This window comes from Pan paniscus, chromosome 21 (assembly GCF_029289425.2).
Source record: "Pan paniscus chromosome 21, NHGRI_mPanPan1-v2.0_pri, whole genome shotgun sequence".
Taxonomy (NCBI): domain Eukaryota; kingdom Metazoa; phylum Chordata; class Mammalia; order Primates; family Hominidae; genus Pan; species Pan paniscus.
Genome location: NC_073270.2, coordinates 46,855,456 through 46,880,177, shown reverse-complemented (window position 1 = coordinate 46,880,177; position 24,722 = coordinate 46,855,456). Strand labels below are relative to the sequence as shown.

At 46.6% G+C, this 24,722-nt stretch overlaps 3 protein-coding genes across 8 annotated transcripts in view; 1 reads left to right on the top strand and 2 right to left on the bottom strand.

The window, feature by feature from the left end:
* The window catches only part of PLCG1 (phospholipase C gamma 1), a 38,773-nt gene extending 37,378 nt beyond the window's left edge, over nt 1-1,395 (bottom strand). For all 3 annotated transcript variants that reach the window (XM_034947370.2, XM_055104602.1, XM_008951278.4), the window contains exons 1-2: nt 1,301-1,395; nt 479-816 (exon numbers count right to left, since the gene is read on the bottom strand). In XM_034947370.2, coding sequence (XP_034803261.1) covers nt 479-695 — 217 coding nt within the window. In that variant the 5' untranslated portion in view covers nt 696-816; nt 1,301-1,395. The remainder of the gene's footprint in view (nt 1-478; nt 817-1,300) is intronic.
* LOC117977236 (translation initiation factor IF-2) overlaps nt 834-24,722 on the top strand; it is a 39,221-nt gene continuing 15,332 nt past the window's right edge. Inside the window, exons 1-4 of one of the 4 annotated variants that reach the window (XM_055104649.1) lie at nt 834-2,633; nt 3,047-3,200; nt 4,688-4,849; nt 22,707-22,973. In XM_055104649.1, coding sequence (XP_054960624.1) covers nt 998-1,600 — 603 coding nt within the window. In that variant the 5' untranslated portion in view covers nt 834-997 and the 3' untranslated portion in view covers nt 1,601-2,633; nt 3,047-3,200; nt 4,688-4,849; nt 22,707-22,973. Of the gene's footprint in view, nt 2,634-3,046; nt 3,201-4,687; nt 10,929-22,706; nt 22,974-24,722 lie in introns of those variants that run through there. The other 3 variants (XR_004668260.3, XM_055104648.2, XM_063601246.1) reach the window with 3 other exon arrangements.
* The window catches only part of TOP1 (DNA topoisomerase I), a 96,454-nt gene continuing 85,558 nt past the window's right edge, over nt 13,827-24,722 (bottom strand). The window contains exons 15-21 of the mRNA XM_003825894.6: nt 24,115-24,300; nt 22,869-22,937; nt 21,916-22,030; nt 20,020-20,147; nt 16,526-16,620; nt 16,159-16,308; nt 13,827-15,119 (exon numbers count right to left, since the gene is read on the bottom strand). Of these exons, the coding sequence (XP_003825942.1) occupies nt 15,017-15,119; nt 16,159-16,308; nt 16,526-16,620; nt 20,020-20,147; nt 21,916-22,030; nt 22,869-22,937; nt 24,115-24,300 (846 nt within the window). The 3' untranslated portion in view covers nt 13,827-15,016. The remainder of the gene's footprint in view (nt 15,120-16,158; nt 16,309-16,525; nt 16,621-20,019; nt 20,148-21,915; nt 22,031-22,868; nt 22,938-24,114; nt 24,301-24,722) is intronic.

The window sequence follows — 24,722 nt, the reverse complement described above, 5'->3', positions numbered from 1 at the left end:
CCAAAGATTCCTTTGCAAATAAGAGCCCAGGCTGGGGGCCCGGAGAGTTTCACAGACTGCTCTTTCTGGATAAAGAGTGGGCGGGGACCGTCTGGTCAGGCCCCAGGTTCCCGTGCAGGGTGGGGGTCACTGCCTTAGCTCCCCTCGCCGACGCCGCCACCACTCCCAGGGTCTGGGGGGCCCGATGCCTGCACCGCAGGTCTCCAGCCCGCGAGGATTTTTAGGCCTCAGGGCAAAGCGCCTGGAACACTCCCCCCAGCTGGGGGAGGGGGGTGTCCTGTCAGGTGACCGAGGACCCGGATGCCCCCCGCCCCCAGTGACCACCCGAGACGAAGCGGGGGCGGGGCCCGGAGGGAGTCTGGGAGGGCCCGAAAGTTTGCCCAAGTCGCTGCGGCGGCCGGCCGGGGTGCAAGCAGTCGGGCCGGGCTCCCACGACCCCCGCGCGCGGCGGGCCCAGGCAGGAAGTGGGCGCACTTACTAGCCCCCTCGATCTTGTCGGCGCCCCGGCTCCACGTGATCTGGCGCGTCTCCAGCTTGACCTGGAAGGTCTTCCGCTCGGGTCGCTGCGACTTCTTGGAGTAGAACAAAGTCATGACGGTGCCCACCTCGAGGCTGCGGCAGAGGTGCAGCACCTCGGCGTCCGAGGGCGCGCCGGGCCCGCAGCCGTTGGCGCAAGGGGACGCGGCGCCCGCCATGGCTCCGACGCCGGGGGCGGCGGCGGCACAGGCCGGGACCGCCCGGGAGCAGGCGCAACGGCGGCGGCTGAGGTTGGGGCTGAGGCTGAGGCGGCAGACGAGCGGGACCCGGCGGCGGCTCCTGCAGGCGGACACGGGGCGGGGCTTGAGCGCGGCGGGGCGGGGCTGCCCTGAGGCCCCACCCCGCTCGCGCGCCGGGAACAAAGGCGCCCGCGCACCCGTGGGGAGGACCCCCGCCCGTCGGCCCGCCGCGCCTGCGCCCCGCGACCCCCAGACAGGCCGCAGGCGGGGACGGAGGCGCGATGGCGGCGGGAGCGCGCGCCGTTCCCGGTCGACCCACCCAGCCCTCAGTCCCGCAGAGCTTTCTCACGCGGCCCCGGACACAGCCCGGCGGCCACGAGCGGCCCTGTCACGCACGGCAGCCCCGCCCACAGGCCGCAGGCCCCGCGGCCGGCGCGTCAGTCAGGCGTACTCGCACGGGCGCCGCTAGCCCGCGGTCCCGCACAGACGCAGCCCCCGCGTCCCGAACACCGCCCATGCAGCGACCGGGACGGGACGTGAGGGGATGGCGCGTCCTCCGGGAATGCCCGGCCAAACCCAGTTACCTGGGCGGGCTTCCCAGACAAGGGAGCCAGGACGGGCCGCCTCACACCGGCGGCGGCGGGTCCTCCGCGCGCCCTCTCCCGGGAGGGGCGGGGGCGGGGCTGCCTGCGGATTGGTCGCGGGCACTGATGGACAGCCGACATGTCCCGCCCCCCCGGCAGCGCGGGGCTGGTCCGCAGGCAGTTCTGGCGACGACCAGACCCACGTCTGTCTGTTCCGGCCCTGCTGCCAGGGTGGCCTTCAGTGGTCCTCTCGTTCGGAGAGTTCCCCCCAAGCGTGAGCACCCCTTACAGGGGCGTTAGGTCCGCGGCCGCGCTGTCCAGCGGTCTGACCTGCAGCTCCCAGGGCCTTTGTGTCTGTCCCTCGCATGGGCCTCTGCACGCTCCGTCCCCACGCGAGAGGACTCGAGTCCGATTCGGGGCTCCGACTCAGACCCTACCCCGCAGCGCCCTCCTGCAAATGCTCTCCTGAACTTTGGTTTTCCCCGCCTTGCTTTCTTCCTCCTCCTGTAGCCGCTCCCTCTCGATCTCAGAAGCTTCTCTTCCTCTGCACTCAGTGCTAGGCCAGATCCCAAGGCGACTTGACCTTTCCCCTGGCTTTGCCCAACAACACAGGCACCGGTGACTCCAAACCTGCATCTCCCCTACGTTCCAGGCCCCAGCATCCCACTGCATGTTCCACATCCCCCCCCTTAGACAGCTCGCCTTCCCTCCCCAAACGATTCCTTCCACAGTCTTCACTTTCTCAGAACGCGGCGCTAAACTCCTCTAAGTTGGAAGGTCAAAACCCTTGCAGCTAACTTTGATTCCTCCCTTTGCCTCACCTCCAATCCATCAAGACCTTGTCACTCAGCCCACAAGCTGAAGGCCCCATCTCCTGTCACCCAGACTACTCACCTTGTTTGGTTTTGCCTGGATCTATCAGTTTGGTTTTGCCTGGATCTATCATGCTTTAAATCTTTAAAATGAAATTAAATCATGATCCCCTACATCCAGGCTAAAACCCTCCGTGAATTCCCATTGCACCTAAAATCCACACTCCCTGCTTGGCCTAGCAGGTTCTATATGACCTGCCCATCTCACCAGTTTCATCTCTCACAAGTGATCCTTCACTCTCCATTCTCCAGCCACAAGGCCTTTTTCTGGTTATGGAATATAATTCATACTCTTCGTCTTTCTGAAGCCATTCTTGAAACTCACCCCTGCAATCTATCTACCCTTGTCAGCACCGCCAAAATTGAGGACACCCACGGTCGCGGTGGAGCCTGTCTGACATGTTGAGCCAGGCAGTGGGTCGGCTGCCAGGCACAGCAGGACAACTTACTGCATTTCAGAGGTGAGAAGCCCAACAGAGCTTCCAGCTGATGCTAGAGAAAGAGCCAGGCTTCCTGGGATTTGTGAGATAGTAGGACTAGACTAGAGTTTGTAAGTAAGAGAGTGTGCTCAGGCAACCCACTCAGCTGGATAGTGACCTGGGGCTGCTGCTTCTGACTTTGTCTTGCTGTAGTGGAAACTTGTGTGTTAACGTTGATTTCCTCAAGTGCGTCCCCTAAGAAGCTCAGAATTCAGTATGACATTGAGACCCTTTGTCCTAGCCAGCCTCTGTGGAGTAAGGAGCGGTGGGGTAGCTGAGATGGACTGCCACCTAGTGGCAGGCCTTTACGTGGGCGGGACGGAGCTAGCATAGACCCTGTGCTGAAGGTGTGCACCTGTGGTCACACCTGATCCTCATAATTATCTTCTAATCAGGAATGATGGTCCACAATTTACTGATGAGGAAACAGAGATTCAGAGAAGTTCTACAATTTGCCCCAAAGCCACATAACATGACTAGGTGGGAACTAGAACCCAAGTCGGCCTGACTCCATGAGTTTTCTGCCTCACAGGAGATCCACTGGCTTAGGTAAGTCCTGGTGGTCAGTAGTCAGTGGGCATGGAGGCTATCTGGTTAATCAGCATGGGTGAGGGGAGGCATGCTCACCGCTGGCCTTGGGCACAGGGAATCCAGCAGAACGTGAGTGCTCACAGAGTGTGGCTTGAACTGGTTTAGGCTTGAAGTTCTGTGGACCCTGCTCTTCTCTGTGTTGGGCATTGACAACATGAGGAGCACAAGAGAGACACAGCGCCAGCTCTCTGGGAGTTCAGACATTAAATAAACACTCTGTTACATAAAGACAATTATGATGAGGGCTAGAAGGAAAAACATTGGGTCGAGATCTCTTCAGACCTCAGCAGAGGTCTAAAGGAAGTGAGTCGATGGCGAGGTGAATTATTAAAGGTGGGTTGGAGAAAAGTACATTCCAAGTAGAGGTAACAGCATGTACAAAGGCCCTGAGGCCAGGAAGAGGTTGTTGAATTTAGGGTTACAAAGCTAGAGTTTCCTGACTGAGGAGGGGACAGGGAGTGATGAGACCAGGAAGGCAGACGGGGGCTGAATGGGGCCCCTCTCTGGCTGTCTGATCCTGTTTTTTACAGGAGGCACCCTCTTAAGTGCTGCAGCCCTCATTGAGCTTACTGTGCTGACTCGGGCAGCCTGTGGGCTCTGATGCACTTTTTACATCTGTTTCTCCATTTTTTGGGGAGCTTCCTAACATGCAGGGTAAGGCTTCCTTGCTTTTACTTTTGCCTCTGGGTCTGGACCTCTAGGGGCTCAAGAAATCCCTGCCAACAAGAGCTTGAGTTTTCAGCCCGTTGCCAGGCCTGTAATCAGGGAACAGGACCCATTTCCTCCTGGGACTTCTGGGCCAGCATTCCAGGCCTCAGGTGCCTCCTTCCACCAAAGGAGGTGCAGGAAAAACAGGGCATGCAGAGGGTGTGGTCTGTGTGGGCTTCCCCCAGCTCAGCATATATATGGGTGCGTGGGTGTGAATGGCAATACGTGCAGCTGCGCTGTCTGGGAGGAGCAGCCCAGCACCCACACAAGGCACACGCCTGTGACGTCACCCATGCTAGCCCTGCTCAGGCCTATTTCTGTGAACATGCATGCTTCAGCATGCCCTGGCCTACACTGTACCTGTGCCCATGCCCAGAGTCTGGGGAGAGTCCCAGCCCAACTGCCCCTCGGGACCTGTGGGTTTGGCCTCACAGCTGTTTATTAAATGACCACTTAGAACAGTGGTTGACATATAGTAAACACTATGGAACTGCTTTATCCACATTGTCTCATTTCTTCCTCATTACAGTCCTATAAGTGCTCTTATTATCCCCATTTTCCAGATGAAAAAACTGAGGCACAGAGCTAAAAGGCAGGATTCAAACCCAGGTAGTCTGGCCCCAGAATCAATGCTGTTTTGCTTCCCATGTATGTATGAACACTTTATTGTGTATCCTCTCTCCTTTGTAAAATACCCCTACCTGATATGTTTTCTCTTTTTTTTTTTTTTGAGACAGAGTTTCTCTCTCGTCGCCCAGGCTGGCGTGCAATGGCACAATCTTGGCTCACTGCAATCTCCGCCTCCTGAGTTCAAGCAGTTCTCCTGCCTCAGCCTCCTGAGTCTCTTTTGATTTGGTGCTGTCACAGGTTGGGTTCTTTGGATGCGGACTCTGTGACAGGTTAGTGTGCAGTATGTTTATTGGGGAGTGGCCCTGGGATCAACACTCTGGGAGGTACTGGAAAGAAACAGGAGTGGGCACAGGGAAAACTAAACTGAGACGCAGGCCTGATGACAGTCTCAGCCAACTCCCAGGATCTCTGTTGTCTGGCACTAGCCTGGAAAGGAGTTGTAATGTCCTGGGAAGAGCCTAGCCTGGGCCAGATGGCACTCTGCAGCCAAGATGATCTTCGAGGGGCTGACAGCTGAAGATTTTCTGCTGACAGCTCTCCCAATAGTTGGGTCAACAAGTCCTTCTTTGAAGGGGATTTGGGTGGCACGTTGCTATGTCTACCACAAGTATATTCTTTTTCAGCCCTTTAAAAATGTTTTGAGTACTTAAAAATAGAGAATAAAATATAGAAATAGGAGATGAGATTATAAGGAGGAGGACAATAATATGGTTTATGGGTTAATGTAGCTGATGTGATTGAGAATTAAACATGGCTGAGCTTCTTGATAGCCAAAACAATAACACTTTCTATTCTGTTAACTGGTTCTTTGGAGTAAAAAAAATTTCTGGGGTTAAATTATAAAAGAAGTTTCTCACCTGGATACTTATTTAATTGAAATAGTGGAGAATGTTCTCAACTGGTTAATAGCAAATGCTGATGCCGTTTTCGTTTGTTCCTTGTAATGGCCTTGAGTGAATATCGAGGGCATAATATACAAGTATAGCTCAGTGAAGCCCTTTTCACATTAGAAGGGTGCAGATTTATAGTCTTGCAGTGTCTAATTTGATCCATGTGTAAAACATTGTCCTTTTTCTTTAAACTTTTTTTTTTTTTTTTTAACTCTTGTTATCCTGGCTGAAGTGCAGTGGCGCAATCTCGGTTCACTGCAACCTCCGCCTCCCGGGTTCAAGCAAGTCTCCTGCCTCAGCCTCCTGAGTAGCTGGGACTACAGGCGCGTGCCACCACGCCCAGCTAATTGTTTGTATTTTTAGTAGAGACGGGGGTTTCATCATGTTGGCCAGGTTGGTCTCGAACTCCTGACCTCAGGGGATCCACCCACTGCAGCCTCCCAAAGTGCAGGGATTACAGGCGTGAGCCACTGCACCTGGCCTAAACCATTCTTTAATTTTTACTCAGTTTCTCGTGTTAGACATCTGAACAGCCCCTCCTCTGGGTTTGTGAGCCAGCCTGCACCTCAGCACACAGCCAGTACTACTTCCTAAGAACTAACCTCAGTGCACCTTGAACTCCACCCACAACCTGCTGTTTAGGCTCCTGACCCCTGGCCCCCAAATCTATCTGTGGCTCCAACTTAGTCATCAGGCCTCACACTTCTTAGGTCATGTCCACCTGCTTTCCTCCTCACCTGGGTTGTATTATCTGTCCCTCAAGAGCCTCGTGTTTTCTCTCAAGGCAAAATCACACCTGGCTCGGCTGCTCCCAGGGACTGCTTTCTCCATTGACCTTGGTGTATCTCTGCTGATTGGCCCCCATAGTGGGACCCAGATGTTGAGGTTCTCCAGCTGGGCTGCAGATGTACCTTCTTCTGAAAGGTGGCAGGGACACTGTGACTGCATCACTGAGGCAACATATGGCAATAAAGGAAGAGAAGGGGAAAGCCCAGGCCAGGGCAGACCTGCACTTTTCTGTTTTTCTCTCTCCTCCTTGCAACACGCTTCACCGATGCATCCTCTAGAGCACTAAGACAGCACAGCTGAGTCAGAACAAGTTCCCACTCCAGCAGTGGGTACAGAAATGCCAACAGACCATGACAATTCAGTGTGATGGGGGCCATTGGAGCACTGAGAAGGGACACTTGGCTTTATTGAAACCTGTTAGTGTCTGTGGAGATAGAGCAAAGTGAGAGACTGTATATGCCTGAAAGAGATGGCCACTCCAGATACAAGGCAAACACTCATTTTCATGATAGGGTCACTCCAAGTTGTTCTGTGGGTTGTTTTTTTTTTGCAACTAAAATATAAACTTTTTAGAGATGCAAATGTCCACATATAATAGTTTATTTAGCTACATGTACATACTTTAAATCACATATTTAAAACAATATATTGATTTATGAACATTGATTTTCCCCACACTCACATTTTCAGTAAACTATATTCAACTCTTTACATGAATCTTGGATTTCTGTATTTTCACCATGAGTCGCTTTTTGAGTCATCTAATAGAATCTCTCAAAGCATATCATCACTTTCCCTCCCTTCTAAGTTGAGAGAGAGAGCAAACAACTTTTTTTTTTTTTTTTTTGAGACGGAGTTTCGCTCTTGTTGCCCAGGCTGGAGTGCAATGGTGTGATCTTGGCTTACTGCAGCCTCCGCTTCCCGGGTTGAAGCGATTCTCCTGCCTCAGCCTCCCGAGTAGCTGGGATTACAGGCCCGCACCACCACGCCCAGCTAATTTTTTATATTTTTAGTAGAGATGGGGTTTCACCGTGGCCAGGGTGGTCTTGAACTCCTGACCTCAGGTGATCCACCCACCTTGGCCTCCCAGAGTGCTGGGATTACAGGTGTGAGCCACCGTGCCCGGCCAACTTTTTTTACTTAGATTTTTTTTTTACTTAAAAAATAATTTTTGTGGAGGAATAATTTACATATAAAATACATCAATTTTTAAGTGTAAAATTTGTGCTTTGACAAATGTATACCCTCATGTAACCTCCACCCAATCAAGATAGAGAATATTTCCATCACCCCAAAATGTTTCCTGGTGCGCCTTTGCAGTCAGTCTCCTCTGTCCCCATCCAGCAACCACTGATTGACTTTCTGTCACTACAGATTAGTTTTGCCTGTTCTGGAATTTCACATAAATGGAATCATACAGTATGTACTCTTGTGTCTGCGTTCAGCATAATGTTATTTAGATTCATCCATGTTGCTGCAAAGGGAATACTTTCTGAATTAGTATGTGATGTTATCACTGAAAATTGTAACCTAAGCATAATTACCTTTTAGTATAACATTAAGATGTTGCTTTTCCCCCCTCAATTCCTCTATGGATATATACTAATAATCTTCAAAATAACCAGTTACTGTATTGCTTTAAACATGTTATGAAAAATCTCTGCTGGGCATGGTAGCTCACACCTATAATATCAGTATCTGGGGAGGCTGAGACAGGAAGATTGCCTGACCCCAAGAGTTGGAGACCAGCCCGGGCAACATAGTGAGGCCTTGTCTCTAAACATATAAAAACAAAAAAATTAGCCAGGCATGGTAGCATGCACCTGTAGTCTCAGCTCTTCAGGAAGTTGAAGTCGGAGGATTGTTTGAGCCCAGGAGTTCAAGGCTATAGTGAGCTATGATCACACCAGTGTACTCCAGCCTGGGCAACAGAGGTGAGACCTTGTGTCTAAATAAAAAAGACATTTTTAAAGAAAAATCTTGGCCAGGTACGGTGGCTGGGCCGGGTGCAGCGGCTCACACCTGTAATCCCAGCACTTTGGGAAGCTGAGGTGGGCAGATCACCTGAGGTCAGGAGTTCGAGACCAGCCTGGCCAACATGGCGAAACCCGGTCTCTACTAAAAATACAAAAAAATTAGCATTACAAGTGGCACATGCCTGTAATCCCAGCTACTCAGGAGGCTAAGGCAGGAGAATTGTTTAAACCTGGGAGGCAGAGGTTGCAGTGAGCCGAGGTTGTACCACTGCACTCCAGCCTGGGCAACAGAGCAAGACTCCATCTCAAAAAAAGAAAAAGAATGGTTTTAGGTCTAACGTTTAAGTCTTTAATCCATCTTGAATTAATTTTTGTATAAGGTGTAAGGAAGGAATCCAGTTTCAGCTTTCTACATATGGCTAGCCAGTTTTCCCAGCACCATTTATTAAATAGGGAATCCTTTCCCCATTGCTTGTTTTTCTCAGGTTTGTCAAAGATCAGATAGTTGTAGACATGCGGCGTTATTTCTGAGGGCTCTGTTCTGTTCCATTGATCTATATCTCTGTTTTGGTACCAGTACCATGCTGTTTTGGTTACTGTAGCCTTGTAGTATAGTTTGAAGTCAGGTAGCGTGATGTGTCCAGCTTTGTTCTTTTGGCTTAGGATTGACTTGGCGATGCGGGCTCTTTTTTGGTTCCATATGAACTTTAAAGTAGTTTTTTCCAATTCTGTGAAGAAAGTCATTGGTAGCTTGATGGGGATGGCATTGAATCTATAAATTACCTTGGGCAGTATGGCCATTTTCATGATATTGATTCTTCCTACCCATGAGCATGGAATGTTCTTCCATTTGTTTGTATCCTCTTTTATTTCATTGAGCAGTGGTTTGTAGTTCTCCTTGAAGAGGTCCTAGGCATTACCATTCAGGACATAGGCATGGGCAAGGACTTCATGTCTAAAACACCAAAAGCAATGGCAACAAAAGCCAAAATTGACAAATGGGATCTAATTAAACTAAAGAGCTTCTGCACAGCAAAAGAAACTACCATCAGAGTGAACAGGCAACCTACAAAATGGGAGAAAATTTTCACAACCTACTCATCTGACAAAGGGCTAATATCCAGAATCTACAAAGCACTTAAACAAATTTACAAGAAAAAAACAAACAACCCCATCAAAAGTGGGCAAAGGACATGAACAGACACTTCTCAAAAGAAGACATTTATGCAGCCAAAAAACACATGAAAAAATGCTCACCACTGACCATCAGAGAAATGTAAATCAAAACCACAATGAGATACCATCTCACACCAGTTAGAATGGCAATCATTAAAAAGTCAGGAAACAACAGGTGCTGGAGAGGATGTGCAGAAATAGGAACACTTTTACACTGTTGGTGGGACTGTAAACTAGTTCAACCCTTGTGGAAGTCAGTGTGGCGATTCCTCAGGGATCTAGAGCTAGAAATACCATTTGACCCAGCCATCCCATTACTGGGTATATACCCAAAGGACTATAAATCATGCTGCTATAAAGACACATGCACACGTTTGTTTATTGTGGCACTATTCACAATAGCAAAGACTTGGAACCAAGCCAAATGTCCAACAATGATAGACTGGATTAAGAAAATGTGGCACATATACACCATGGAATACTATGCAGCCATAAAAAATGATGAGTTCATGTCCTTTGTAGGGACATGGATGAAATTGGAAATCATCATTCTCAGTAAACTATCGCAAGAACAAAAAACCAAACACCGCATATTCTCACTCATAGGTGGGAATTGAACAATGAGAACACATGGACACAGGAAGGGGAACATCACACTCTGGGGACTGTTGTGGGGTGGGGGGAGGGGGGAGGGATAGCTTTAGGAGATATACCTAATGCTAAATGACGAGTTAATGGGTGCAGCACACCAGCATGGCACATGTATACATATGTAACTAACCTGCACATTGTGCACATGTACCCTAAAACTTAAAGTATAATAATAATAAAATAAAATTTAAAAAAAAGAAAAATCTCAAATGTGTCTACGTGTATAGTATAGTGAATGCCCACATACCCATCATCTAGCTTCAATAATGAATTGGTGGCCACTCTTGTTTCATGCCAAATTCTACCCACTAACCCCTCCCATATTATTTTGACCCAAACCTCAACTCTTATTATCCATTACTATCTCAATTTTTCTAAAAGACTGTGTGGTGTGTGTGTGTATAGATAGAATCTCACTGTCACCTAAGCTGGAGTGCAGTTACAGTCATAGCTCACTGCAGCCTTGGGCTCCGAGGCTCAAGTGATCTTTCTGCCTTGGCCTCCCAAACTGCTGGGATTACAGGCATGAGCTAACTGCTCCTGGCCTAAAAGACTCCTTTAAAAACATTTGTGTGGGCCAGGCACGGTGGCTCACGCCTGTAATCCCAGCACTTTGGGAGGCTGAGGCGGGAAGATCACGAGGTCAGGAGTTCGAGACCAGCCTGGCCAACATGGTGAAACCCCATCTCTACGAAAAATACAAAAATTAGCTGGGCGTGGTGGCAGGAGGCTGAGACAGGAGAATGGTTTGAACCCAGGCGGCAGAGGTTGCAGTGAGCCAGGATTTCGCCACTGCACTCCAGCCTGGGTGACAGAGCTAGACTCCGTCTCAAAAAAAAAAAAAAAAAAAAGTGTGTGTGTGTATATACACACACACACACAGTACAATTATAAAATCTAAAAAAGTCTTTGCTATTTAGTGATTTCTAAGAGGCTTGTCTGAATGGAATTCTTGGGATTGTGAAAATTACTAAGTCTGTGTTAAATTTCTTTGTCTCCTTGTTTACTGATTTTTGTCAGGGGACTACTTATAAGCATCCAAAACTGGCCTGACTGAGGTCATTTCAGGGTAATGTGTTTTCTCTAAAAAGTGCTTTTTGGTTCAAAACAAGTTGACAGTGTCTCATTATTTGAAGAATTTCTAAGGAGTAAAATTTTTTCAGAAAATAAATTTTATGGTATTGAGGAGATGATTTTGGAGTAATTTACTGGGTGTGGAAACGAGAGGAGTGAAGGATGGTGGCTACCCTAGTTTCTGGGTTGGGGGACAGAGGATCTGGTGCCTTTCCCTGAGATGTGAAGCCCAGGCCCAACAGGCTTGGGGTGGTGGGTACTGAGCTCAGTTCTAGAGACGCTGAGATTGAGGTGCCCGTAGACATGCCCTGCAGAGGTGTAGTTGATAATGTGAGTCTGGAGCTTAGAAAAGGGCTCTAGGCTAGAGAGGAAGAGAAGTCATCACCTTTAGGTGCAAATGAAGTCAGCTACGCTGAGGTAAGAATCATGGCACTTAGGACCTGATAGAAGAGGTGACTCAGAAAAAGCCTGATAGGGACAGGAGTAAAACCAGGAGAGGGTGGCATTGTGAAAATCAGAGAGAAGGGAGTGGTCACCTATTGAATGATTCCATTTACATGAAATGTTCAGAATGCAAATTTAGAAAGGTTAGTGGAGGCCGGGAGTGGGAATGTGGATTAACTGTAAATGAGCATAAGGGATCTTACAGGGAGATGAAAATGTTCTAAAATTGACATGGTTAATAGTTGCACCACTCAGCAAAGTTGCTAAAAATCATCGTACCCTCAAAATGATGGAAGGAGTGGTCAACAGTGTCCAGTGCCACAAAGACTCTAAGATGCAGAATGGAGAGCCCATGTATTGGTTTGGTCATCTAGTCATTGGCGATATTGGTCAGAGTGAAGACAAGGAATTGTGGGCTCATGGGACAGAAGCTAGTTGCAGTGGGTGGGGGAATGACTGGATGGTGATGACTTATTGCAGGTGCTTGTTTGGGAAAAAAGGGGAAGGTAGTGGCTGGAAAGGGCTGAGGGTTGTGAAGGTTACTTTTCATGTTTTAATGTAGCAGAGGTCTGAAATTTGACAGCTTTTGGCAGGGAGAATGGAGAGACAGGACTTGCTGGCCAGATTTGGGGGATGGGAGATGAAGGTGAGGTAAGAGAGGAGAAAAGCCAAGTCAGCACACAGATATCTGGCTTGGGTAGCATGTGGAAGCCCTTTGCCCACACCGAACTCGGGCATCATAGCAAGGCCTGATGGGAGGGAGTTTCTCAGACCCTGCCCATCTGGCCTGTTCTTGGACGTGGCTGGAAATAAAACCTACTGGACTAGGCAAGTGGATAAGTTTACTCTTGACTCCTGGGTTAAGCATCCTTCAAGGTCCTTTACATCTGGCCCCCACTTACCTGTTCAGCCTCTTCTTTCATCCCCAGTGGCCAGGTCAGCTTCCCATTCTCTGGCTTTGGTCTCCCAGGCCTGCTGCCACTGTCTGGGATGCCCTTCTTAGTTGTGTTGAGCAGCATCTTGTTGCCCAGCATCTGCCCTCAGACTTGCAAGAGAGGTCCTTGCCAGAGAGGTAGGCATTACTTCCTGTTCATCAGCAAGGTCTTCTGCCTGCAAGGCCTCCTTACCTGACTTCTAGTTTTGGACCAAAGGTTGTCCCCTAGCTGTGGCATCTGAGGTCCACTTACACCAACCTACTTACCTACCAGCCCCAGTGTATCAAATGGGTACCAAAAGAGCCTCTCTGTTGTATTCCCTACATTCAGTGGCCCAGCTACCTCAACACAGAATTCAAAAACACCTGGCTGGAGTCTCTCTGCTCCAAAGCAGTGATGGCTACATAACCTCCCTTATTCCCTGGGGTGAATGCTGCCTCTTTCACTGGTTAATACAAATACAGGCTGCCAAGGACCTCCAGGATTCTCTGTTGTGGGCCTAGTACCAGCCCTGCCTCCAGCCTCAGGGAGAACAGAGACTATGGGTTCGCCTCCCCGAAGACACCTACCTGCTCGTGCTAACAAGCTAGAGGGCCCAGGGCCCTTCCATTAATTTACCAATTTTGACCCTTCTGGCCTTCCTGCTCCCTGCAGTCCATTTGACCTAGAGAGAGACCTCACTTTCATTCTGAATTCCAGACTTACCTATAATTTAGGATGAGCAAAGGAACAATTTTTGTAGAGACCATAGCCAGCTAGGGTAACTGGAGCACCAGAAAGTGGTCAGAGACCACACTGCCTTTTTCAATTAAGCAGTCAATGCAGGGAGAAGTTTGCATCCCATGTGGGAAGGGGCTTCTGGGATCTGGAACCTTAATTCTCCCCATCCTGATTGTAAGCTTAGCCACGTGAAAAAACCTAAAGCAGCTCCCTTCTGCTTCTGGCCAGTACACATGGAAAGCTCTCCAAAACTTTTGACTCTCAAATACAGCTGCAACATCCTGCTCAATATACTTTACCTACGCTAGGCCTCCGATGCTGTCTTTGCACCACACCTCTTACTGTGGATTTTTTGCACCCTTCCTTCCTTTCCTGTCTTTTATCTAAGGATATGGACTTTGGATCCTCTTTAACCCACACCCACAGCAGCAGGACAGGCACACAACACTCCTTTCCAGGCCAGGCCCTGCCTCATCTGCTCCTGGGAGGAATCTACTCTTGCTGACCTGAGTGGTGAGACCTCATCCCACACTAAGTCCCAGCCCCAACTCTGGCCTGAGGCCCTTTGTAACAAAGAGGCAGACACTTAAGTTTCCGTTAAGTTGTAGGAATTTATTTTAAATAACCTACAGTTGATTAAAAGGGAATTCATGATAAAAATAGAAGATACTTGAGGAAAGATGTGGGAAATGGACTCTGCACACACACTAAACTAACAATGCCTCTAAAACTAATGATTATAGCAAAAAATGTCTTCACATTAAAATTCTGCTTTTTATGTTTTTTTCCATTTTTTACACAATTACAAAAGAAAAAATAAAAGCCCTAAAATCTTGATTATTTTTCCTTTTTTTGGACCAAATACTCATTTTCCTCTAAGTTTACTGACCTGTGGAACTTTTTATACAATAAAATCTTTCAAGTGAAAGATTAGGGTTAAAAAGAAAAAGATGGATATCTTAAAGGGTACAGCGAATGCTCAGAACAAAGGATGATGGGAAAATGGTTTCAGTCACTGATTATTTCATTATCCTTAGATTCACTCGCCCTTCATCCCTCCCCAACCCCAATCTACACGATCTTTAAGATCAAGAAAAAGGTTTAAATATTTTAAAATAATTAAAAAGAAATAAAAATTCACATTTAAAAAGGAACACTCAAGTCAGGAAATATTTTCCCATCATGCTTTTTCTGTGAACAGGTGTCTGAACCAAAACACTGCCAAAGCCATGACTGCTTCAAGTTTAATGAAAATTGATCCCCATGACAATAGAGAGTGACGACTCTAACAGGTGCGCTGGGTTTTTTGTTCTACTTAATTTTAAATTCCTGAAATGGGAGAGAGGGAAGGGAGTTTAGGAATTTATTTCTATTAAAATATAGAAGTTATTGCAAAACCCTAACTGTAAAAACGCACCAATATAATCGGACTTTGCATACAGTAGCTAAGAGAATCCAAACATTTCAGTGAAACAGTGAATTTGCCTGGTAGAACGCTGACAAATTCCCATCCACTTGCCCTCTTGAAAATAAAAACAAAATTCAAAACAAATCATACAGCTAGAATTTTGATATCTGAAATATTTTTAAATAAGTTGTCCATAGGACAACTGGCTCAGCTCTCCCTTATAATATCTCCAGGTTTATCTTTTCGCAAAGATGTTGGTTTGTTAAGACTTGCTGCCTCTCTCCCCCAGGCACGAGGGCAAGTGAGGCTCAGTTTATCCATCTTTCCCAAACCACACTGTTCCTCTTCACAGAACTCTGCCTCTTGAGACTGGCTAAAACTCATAGTCTTCATCAGCCATGTCAATGGCCCAGGCAAACTTCTCCCGCTGGGTTTTGTTGTAAATCTTCTCAATTGGGACACCCCACTTCTTGCACCTGCAAACAAAGGAGAAATAAGGGGGGTATTAGGGTGACTCAGCAATGGCCCATATCTGAGGCCCAGGGTCAGATGTTCCATCTTCTCTTTCACATCTGTCTAGTGAGGATGCAAATTAATAGTGCACCAAGCATGTTCTAAAGGTTTTATGTGATCAACTCATTTAATCTTGGCAGTGATCTCTAAAGTAGGTGCTTCTGCAGATGTACAAGTGAAAAAGGTACAGATGAAACTGAGGCAGAGACGTTAGGTAATTTACTGATTTTCTCACACAGCTAGCTGGTAAGTGACCTGAAATTTGAACCCAAGCAGTTTTTCTCCATGTTCTTAACCACTATACTATATTGCCTTTTAAGAGCTAACCAAATCTCTAGCACCAAACAAGGCAAAACGAGCAGGAAGAGGTACAAAAGACCTAGATGGAAACTTTAGCCCGGACTAGCAAGTGCCATAGGGGAGGATATCTCCACCTATGCTCAGAACTTAACAGCTCAAACGAAACATCTTCCATAACAAAGCCACTTGTTTCAGATGTTATGTGACACTGTGTGTGACACACAGAGAAACCTAGTATTTATCTGCCTTTGTTAAAGGTCCCTCTGCCTCTCTGTGTAAGTTGCTCAGATCTGTATTCTCATCTTTATCTCTTGTTCCTACCTTCAACTGCAAAAAAATTCAACGAAAAGTTTTGTTGAAGTGTAGAGATGGATGGGCTCTTTCCTATTCTTCCAGAAGCTAAGAGTTTCCATTCCTGTCCTAAAGTTCCATTAGGAATAGGGATGGCACCTGCCTCTTAAAAATATACACTACAAGGCAGTATAACAGCACTGACCATTTAGGAGCAACCAGAATGTTGCAATGCATTTACAGACAAGGTTCAGCAACCAGAGTAACTTGTACACAGCTGAAGCCAGAAGTTTCCCCAGAGGACTAAAGTGTGTAGCTTAGGAATAGCATGTGAAGGCCACCAGTGCTCTCGGAACCCCCTCCACCTTTCTCGAGCTAGCAGCAGGAGCTCAAGGAGGGCTCAACACTTACCAAGCCACTGTGATCCTAGGGTCCAGATAATTGAGTTTGGAGGTTCCCAGGGCAATCTGTTTATTTTCCTCTCGGTCTGTGGCTTGAACTTCCAGCTTCATCAACTGTTCCTCCAGTCTCTGAACAGCCTTCTTCTTTGACTCTACTACCCTAGAAGAATAGCAAAGTCCTCAAGAACCAGGCCTGGGCTCTAGACAAGAGCACACTGTACCCATCCTGCCACTTTGAGTCAATAAAAACCCTAGTATAGAGATTTCCAAAAGACATTTCTCAGAAACCATCGAAAAGCCAGGGCCCCAGGGGCCCTGACAGATGCTGCACACACTTTTCTCTACCAGCCCCAACTTTCACAATACCAGGTACATACTTCTTCGTCTTTGCATCCTTCATGACCTTGGCATCAGCCTTAGCACTTTTCAGGTCTCTCCGGGCATCTGCTAGCTGTTCCTTCTTGGCATCAATCTAGGGGAAATAATAGTGGTAAGGTTATGAGCTGTAGAGGAAAAATGGCTCCACCTGAGAAGGTGAAACCAAGATGTTATCTGGACCAGGCTGTCTCTGTCAGTGGTTTGTCAGATAAAAAAAAACAAGGGTGGCTTCATGAAGGCAGGGAGAAGATGCACAAGGACTAGTGAATTCAACTATTTGTTCTTCAGTGATCTGGAAAGAAACAAGGGTTTTACAGGGCAGTAACCTAGGGGCTCAGGGAAAGGAACCCGCTGGGGCTGGGAATCTGGGTGCTGATCTTTCCATCAGAGAACACTCTGCTGCCATACATCTGGGAGGATGGCTACAAATGACAGCTGTTTATCAAATAGATCCTGTGCCAGTTCTTAGCTTTCATTCTAAGAACACTGTAGGAGCTCCTCTTTAGGAAGCTGAAGCAGGATACTTGCATCTACTGGGCAACCCCAGCTCGTTCCTCAGATCCCACCAGTACTCTGGGAAGGCGGTGCCAGCTTCTCAAGGAAAAGGGATGCACTGAAGAGAGTACTCAAGGGGCTACAAACTGGCAATTAAAAGACACCCAGGAAGCCAAACAGCTCAGCCAGTCTGTCCCAAACCAGGACACGGCAGGGCTTAGCTTTGGCATTCTGTTTTTAAAAGGAGAGAGGTCACCAGGCGCGGTGTCTCACGCCTGTAATCCCAGCACTTTGGGGAGGCTGAGGAGGGCGGATCACAAGGTCAGGAGATCAAGACCATCCTGGCTAACACGGTGAAACCCCGTCTCTACTAAAAATACAAAAAATTAGCCAGGCGTGGTGGTGGGTGCCTGTAGTCCCAGCTACTCGGGAGGCTGAGGCAGTAGAATGGCATGAACCCGGGAGGCAGAGCTTGCAGTGAGCCGAGATCATGCCCCTGCACTCCAGCCTGGGCAACAGAGCGAGACTCCGTCTCAAAAAAAAAGGAGAGAAGTCTGAGGTGGGAAGGACCTTAGTTGTCACTCAATGGATGTGAAAACACTTTTAGCTGTGGAGCTTTTTTTCCCATGTGAACTCTCATGGAATCCATATCTATAAGGGAACAGACAAGGGCAGTTTCAGCCTTTCTTGCTTGTTAGAATCTTTGAAGCACCCCTGGTGAATCTAAGTTCTTCTCAGATTCCTGCTTAGAGACAGCAGTGGATAACAACATGGAGCTAGAGCCCCTGTCAGTGAGCTCACGCTACTCGGAGGGCAGGAGACCCCCATACCTATGGTCATCTAAGTGAGGTGAAGACAACCTCTACGGAGTAAATAACATGTCTGACACACACTGGACTGCTCACTGAACCTGGAATTGTTTGTTGTTAGATACACACAGCCCAAGATTGGAAACAGAGGCCACCATTGTGAGAGGATCACTAAATATGTTTTACTATGAATGGCTTACTTCCAACATCTATGTTGTCCAAAGCCAAACTGAGGGGACTGATTCTATATACAAAAGCATCACAGACACCACTAGCCAGATTCTTTTTAGGATAGAAATGTAGCAAACCACGATCTTTTAACCATTTCTGTGAATGCTAAATTGGCAGGCTATGTCAAATTCTCTCAAAGCATCAAAGACTCCATTGATTCACTTGGCAAACAGGGGCGTGTGTTTGCTTTGTGGGCACACAGGAGAGGAATCCTGGGCTTGGAGGGCTCGTCTGGCAGGCAGCCTGGGCTGCCCAAACCCGGTTCCAGAGCGAGAGCAACAAAAGACCTCCTCATGCTCCTGGGAGGGGTTTTCCTGAATTAGGTAAACAGCACCTGAATATTCATGCTTTTATTTCTGGCTTGTAATGATAACATGAGGAGAATAAACAATTCCAGATGACCAGCATTTAACAGAGTGGCAGCAAATGTGAGCTGCTAGGATGGGCCGTCTATAGAGTTCTTTGCCTGCCAATCATATGATCCAAGGAATCAAAGGTCTACGGATGTATACTCATTCACTGTGGACATGTACATCTCTTCAAGAAAGCCAGATGGCATCTGTAGCATAAATTATAAGTTGTGTGTACCTTTTGAACCAGCTGTATTACTCATGGGTACTTATCTTAAGGAAATCTCAACAAATGGAAAATATTCTGGGCCTTAAAATGCAGTCTCATTCCACAGTAGTAGTTCTTAAACTCCAGTTGTACAAGTATAGAATTCCATGAACTTGGATGAGAAAAAATCTATAATTTCAATAACCTCTTTTTGGAACTTATTTATATTTATTTTTAAATTTTTAATACAGACAGGGTCTCACTATGTTGCCCAGGTTGGTCTTGAATTACTCAGCTCAAGTGATTCTCCCACCTCAACCTCCCAAAATGCTGAGATTACAGGTGTGAGCCACTGCACCCAGCTTCTAGCTGAAATTTAGTATTTCTTCTTCAGTTATGAATATGGGGAACAAACCATAGTAATAGCAGCAGCACTTAGGACTTTATCATCAATAGATGTTAGACATTTTCATTTCATATTTGAATTGCTGCAGAAATCTTAAAGTATCATTGATATTAATTAATTACTACCTTGAAATTTACTACAGGCCACCTCAAGACCTTAATAAGGAAGCACATCTATTATCGGACTTTAAAATGTATTTTGATAACTGTATTTCAATATAATTTGTTTCCTTTTTAACCCTGTGTATCTGTTCTATAATGAAATATCTGCAAATTCTCACTGTGGACCACCATGTTAGGATGAACTAGTTATGAAGTCACTGCTAACACAAAAATGTTCATCATCAAATGTTAAGTGCCTTATGGTTTAAAAGCTCAGTACCAGGCGGAGTTAGGAGGAGGAAAGAGGCTCAGGGACAAGGAATAGCACCTATTTGCACACCAGTCTTTCCCTTTAGGGCAGCAAGTTGTCTGGCACACGGCCAGTATTCAACAGATGTTTGATGATGAACTATATAAAAATATGATTCATGTGGAATGCGTAAAAATAAAAATAGCTATGCTAGGATTTGAAAGACTTTAAATATATAATTGTTTCATCATCTTTTCAATTTGAAACAATCTAATTTGGAAATGGCTGTATTTCTGGGCTGTGGCAAGGAATTATGAAGACTCTCTTTAAATCCACTTTCCTCATGTACAGTAAGGACAGTAATTAGCAATTAGAATGTACACCAAAGTTAGTTTTTCAAAATAGGGAGTGGCCAGTATAGAACTTCTATGCGTAGAATAAAGATTTCTTGAATAATGGATACTCTGATATTCAGTATCTTGATCAGAGATTAACTACTATCATATTTCCATTTGTTTATCTTTAGCATAGACCTTCTACAACAGACCCAGCACTGGCCTGCTGATATCTCAGCCCTGAATCCTCTCATTCGCAGATAATCTGCCCACAGCAGACACAGTTCCCTTCATTTTATCCAAGATACCTTAGTTTGCAAGTTCATCATAGACTTCTCAAAAGTTTTTGGTGGTGCCCTCTGATGGTTACAAAGAATTGCAACAGCTCGATTGGCACGGTTATAAGAAAGGATCTTCGCTGGGATGTTCTCATCCGCTGTAAAGAAAGGAACATGGTAGCAAGAGGGTCAGTTTGTACACCAAAAGTGAACACACAGTATGTCTTCCCCCAGTGCCTCGTCCCCATGATTTTGCTGGCCCTTATCTTACTCAGATGATTAATTCAAATTGCCACCAAGGACTAAGGTCAAAATTTGAGTCAACAGTCTTAAGAAAATGATAGTAGGAAGTTTATATGTAAGCTTGGCCTGGGTAAATTCCTATCACAAGAGGAACTCTGAGTCTAGGTAATATAATAAAATCTACACCTTTCTTTTTACTCAGGGAACTTGGCTAGGGACCCTTCATCTCCTTGCTTCCTCCCCACCCATATGCTCATCATAGGTGCTGCTGATATTACTATGGTTTGTTGCCCATATTCATAAGTTCTATACTGGCCACTCCCTACCTCCCCACCTCTCCACCCAATGTAGCCAGAACAGAACGAGGAATTGAAGGGACGTTAAAAGTTTAAAAATTTTGGCTGGGCGCGGTGGCTCACACCTGTAATCCCAGCACTTTGGGAGGCCGAGGCGGGCGGATCACAAGGTCAGGAGATCGAGACCATCCTGGCTAACACGGTGAACCCTGTCTCTACTAAAAATACAAAAAATTAGCCGGGCGACATGGCGGGCACCTGTAGTCCCAGCTACTCGGGAGGCTGAGGCAGGAGAATGGCGTGAACCCCAGGAGGCGGAGCTTGCAGTGAGCCGAGATCGCGCCACTGCACTCCAACCTGGGCGACAGCAAGACTCCGTCTCAAAAAAAAAAAAAAAAATTAAGCCACAGTTGGTAGTATTATTATGGTTATTATTATTATTTTAAAGATAGCGTCTCACCCTGTCACCCAAGCTGGAGTGCGGTGGTATGGTCGTAGCTCATTACAGCCCTAAACTCCTGGGCTCAGCCTCCCAGGTAGCTGGGATGACAGGTGCACACCGCCACACCTGCCTAATTTTTAGAAATTTTAGTAGAGACAAGGTCTCACTACATTGCCTAGGCTGGTCTGGAACTCCTGGGTTCAAGTGATTCTCCTGCCTCGGCTACCCAAGTGTTGGGATTACAGGTGTGAGCCACTGCACATGGCCTGGTAGTATCTTATTTAAAAAGAAAAATTAAAAATGCCACCCAAAAAAATTGTTTTTATTTGTATAGTGTGGCATTCTTTATACCACCTTAAAATACTGACCCTCAACATACCTACCTCTGGCTTTTCTGGTTCATATTCTAAGGCCATCTGATGTATTTACAGAGGGCAGTGGAAATTCAATAGTGACTGGGCTCCAGGAAAAAAAAAGCCCATGGATCTTGATGATAATATTCTAAAAATCAGCTATAGAAAGTATCTACTCTCTTATGGGAAAAAAATGACAGAAACCTCAAGGAAAGGACTTGTTCCTGTATTTTTCTGGTAACCATGACAACTTTACTCTCTCCAATTTAACAGAACATCACAGCACTGTCTTCACTCTGTGGGCTTTTAAGTAATATATGTATAAAACACAAATGCAGGCATTTTTGTAGCAGGTGAAAAGCTGTCAGCATTCCATGAAATTCATCTTGAAGTTGGGGTGGGAAGGGGGAAACAGCATTGATCCTATGTTTATACAACAAAGCATTATCTCGCTACTAGAGGTCTAAAGGGAAAAAGTGTCTGACCACAATGGTAGGGAAAAAAAGTAGAACTGACTCTAGGACTTAGATAAGCAAGGTCACCGGATACCATTAGTAGGGGTGTGGGCCCTATCTGGCCAAGCAATACTTACGGGCTGTGAGTTCTTTTAGCTGCTGCTGTAGCGTGATGGAGGCATTGTATGTACGGAATACCTTGGCTGTCAAGCCCTCCATGAGATCCTGAAGATGCTTATTCAGAATACCAGTCTGGAGGAGACAAAGCAACAGATTTAGGTCAAAGCTATACTACCTGCTCCTTCTGGCAGCCCTAGGAGTAATTTATGCCAGTGCAGTCACAATCTTGTCAAGTTTATTGCCCTACAAGTGGGAAGTTAGGGAAAGAGGAAAAGAATTCCAGAATACAGGGTTACATGATGCCTCTCTATGAAGTATTTCAGTCTTTGTGTGTGTGTATGACAGGGTCTCACTCTGACACCCAGCCTGGAGTGCAGTGGTACAATCTCGGTTCACTGCCGCCTCCACCTCCCGGGCTCATGCAATCCTTCTGAGGCTCCTAAGCAGCTGGGACTACAGGTGTGGACTACCACACCTGGATAATGGTTTTGCCATGTTGCCCAGGCTGGTCTCAAACTCCTGACCTCAAGGGATCTGCCCTACTTGACCTCTCAAAGTGCTGGGATAACAGGCGTAAGCCACCAAGCCTGGCCCAGGTTGGTGGGCTTAACAAACCAATAAAGCAAATTTGTCCTTCCCTATTAAGATATCAGGGACAGGTTTTGGGTCTCCAGCAGGGGTGGCTGGGCATCCAGTGAAGGGAAAGCTCTGCAGGAGCAGGGAAGGATAAAAGGTAGGGCTCATCTACCCCCCACGCTGAGTGCTTTAGCAGTTGTTCTGCAGCAGATGTGTCTTCTCTTGACTACAGATTCACCGTGGACTCAGAGGGAGGAAGAGAGAGTGTATGGGATGCCACAGAGCAGGCCAGGCTAAACGGAGAGCCCAAGTCATCTGCCAGCAACCCTCCCCTTTAGGTACTGTGAGGCTCTGGCTGGGACTCCCTTCAACATTGTGTGCTTCGTCTACTCACATTGAGTCTATCAAAAAGATCATCCTCGGGCTGCTTGTTCTCCATAAATAGTTGTAGGTTCTTAAAAACCTAAAAGATATAAGTGAAGCCTAATTATTACTCTTGAAAAAAATCCTAACTTTAGAAATAACCCCAAACTTAAAGAAACTTGCAAAGAAAAAGGCACAAGGAACACGCATACATCCGTCACCGAGATTCACTGTTAACATTTTGCCCCATTCATCATTTGCACAGTGCGCATGTATGCTCACTCTCTCCATGTGTATATTTACAGATATATATACATAATTGTTTGTTCTGAGCCATTTATAAGCACTTTCTTATAATATGGTCCTAAAGTACATTTATAAGTACTTACTTATAATATGGTCCTAAACATTTCAGTGTGTATGTTCTAAAAATAGATATTCCCTTACATTTACACAGTATCAGCTTCAAAAATTTACATTGATACATACTGTTATCTAATCTGTCCAGAGTACTTCCACAGCCAGCAAAACCTGATTACTGATTATGGTGTCCTTATGAGAAGAGGTGTCTTTATAAGAAGAGGACTGCTGGTGGGCTGGATTATTAGGATCCTGCACACTATAAGTCTCTGGTTCAAGCCCAATACTATGGAAAAGATTAGGTTGGGACTACAGAGCTGTAGTACCCTCTTCAGTGATGGGCTCAGAGATCTGGGGACTAACATTAACCTTTCACTCAGTCAGGAGCTGGAGAGAGGCTGAGCAAAGATGAAAAGTGACAAATGTACCACATGACCAGGGGATACTAAGATATAGTTAAATCATATGCTGAGTTTGCTCTAAGGGCCTATTCTACAGCATGCTCCATTGAATACTGCTATAGGAGAAGGCCACTCCTTACCAGGAAGGTAGCACAGGGCGGAACAGTGACTAAAAGGAGGTACACAAGATATCAAATAATACCTCTCCCCTCTTTCAAGTCATTTATTTTTATTTATTTTAATTTGAGAGGCAAGGTCTCACTATTTTGCCCAGGCTGGAGTACAGTGGCTATTCACAGGTGTGATCACAGCACACTACAGCCTCAAACTTTTGGTCTCCAGTGATCCTCCTGTCTCAGCCTTCTGAGTAGCTGGGTCTACAGGCATGTGCCATGTTGCCTGTCTCAAGTCACTTTTGCTGGTGCCCAGCAAAGTGCAAAGCACACAAAAAAGCAGTCAACCCATGCTTGTTGAATAATGAAAAACAAGTCAGACAGTACAGGTACATTAACTTACTCGTTTCTCAACAGGGACCTTGTTATAGTATCTGATGGAGTCCTTCCCGAGGAAGTCAAACTCTACCACATATTCCTGACCATCCAACTCTGGGTGTAGATTGATGTGCTCCACACGAAGTGAGCAGCAACCCACAGTGTCCGCTGTTTCTCCTTCCTCCTTTTCATTGCCTGCTCTCAGAGCAAGCTGCCCAGGAAAGAAAGAAAAGATAAGCATGAATGGAAGAGACATGATCCTTACACAATTTCGTTTTTTTTTTTGTTTGTTTGTTTTTTTTGAGACAGAGTCTCGCTCTGTCGCCAGGCTGGAGTGCAGTGGCGCAATTTTGGCTCACTGCAAACTCCGTCTCCCGGGTTCATGCCATTCTCCTGCCTCAGCCTCCGAAGTAGCTGGGACTACAGGCGCCCGCCACCACGCCCGGTTAATTTTTTTTTTTTTTTGTATTTTTAGTAGAGATGGGGTTTCACCACATTGGCCAGGATGGTCTCGATCTCTTGACCTCGTGTTCCATCTGCCTCGGCCTCCCAAAGTGCTGGGATTACAGGCATGAGCCACTGCGCCCAGCCTTTTGACCCTTATGCAATTTCTAGGCATCCAAAACAGAAGCC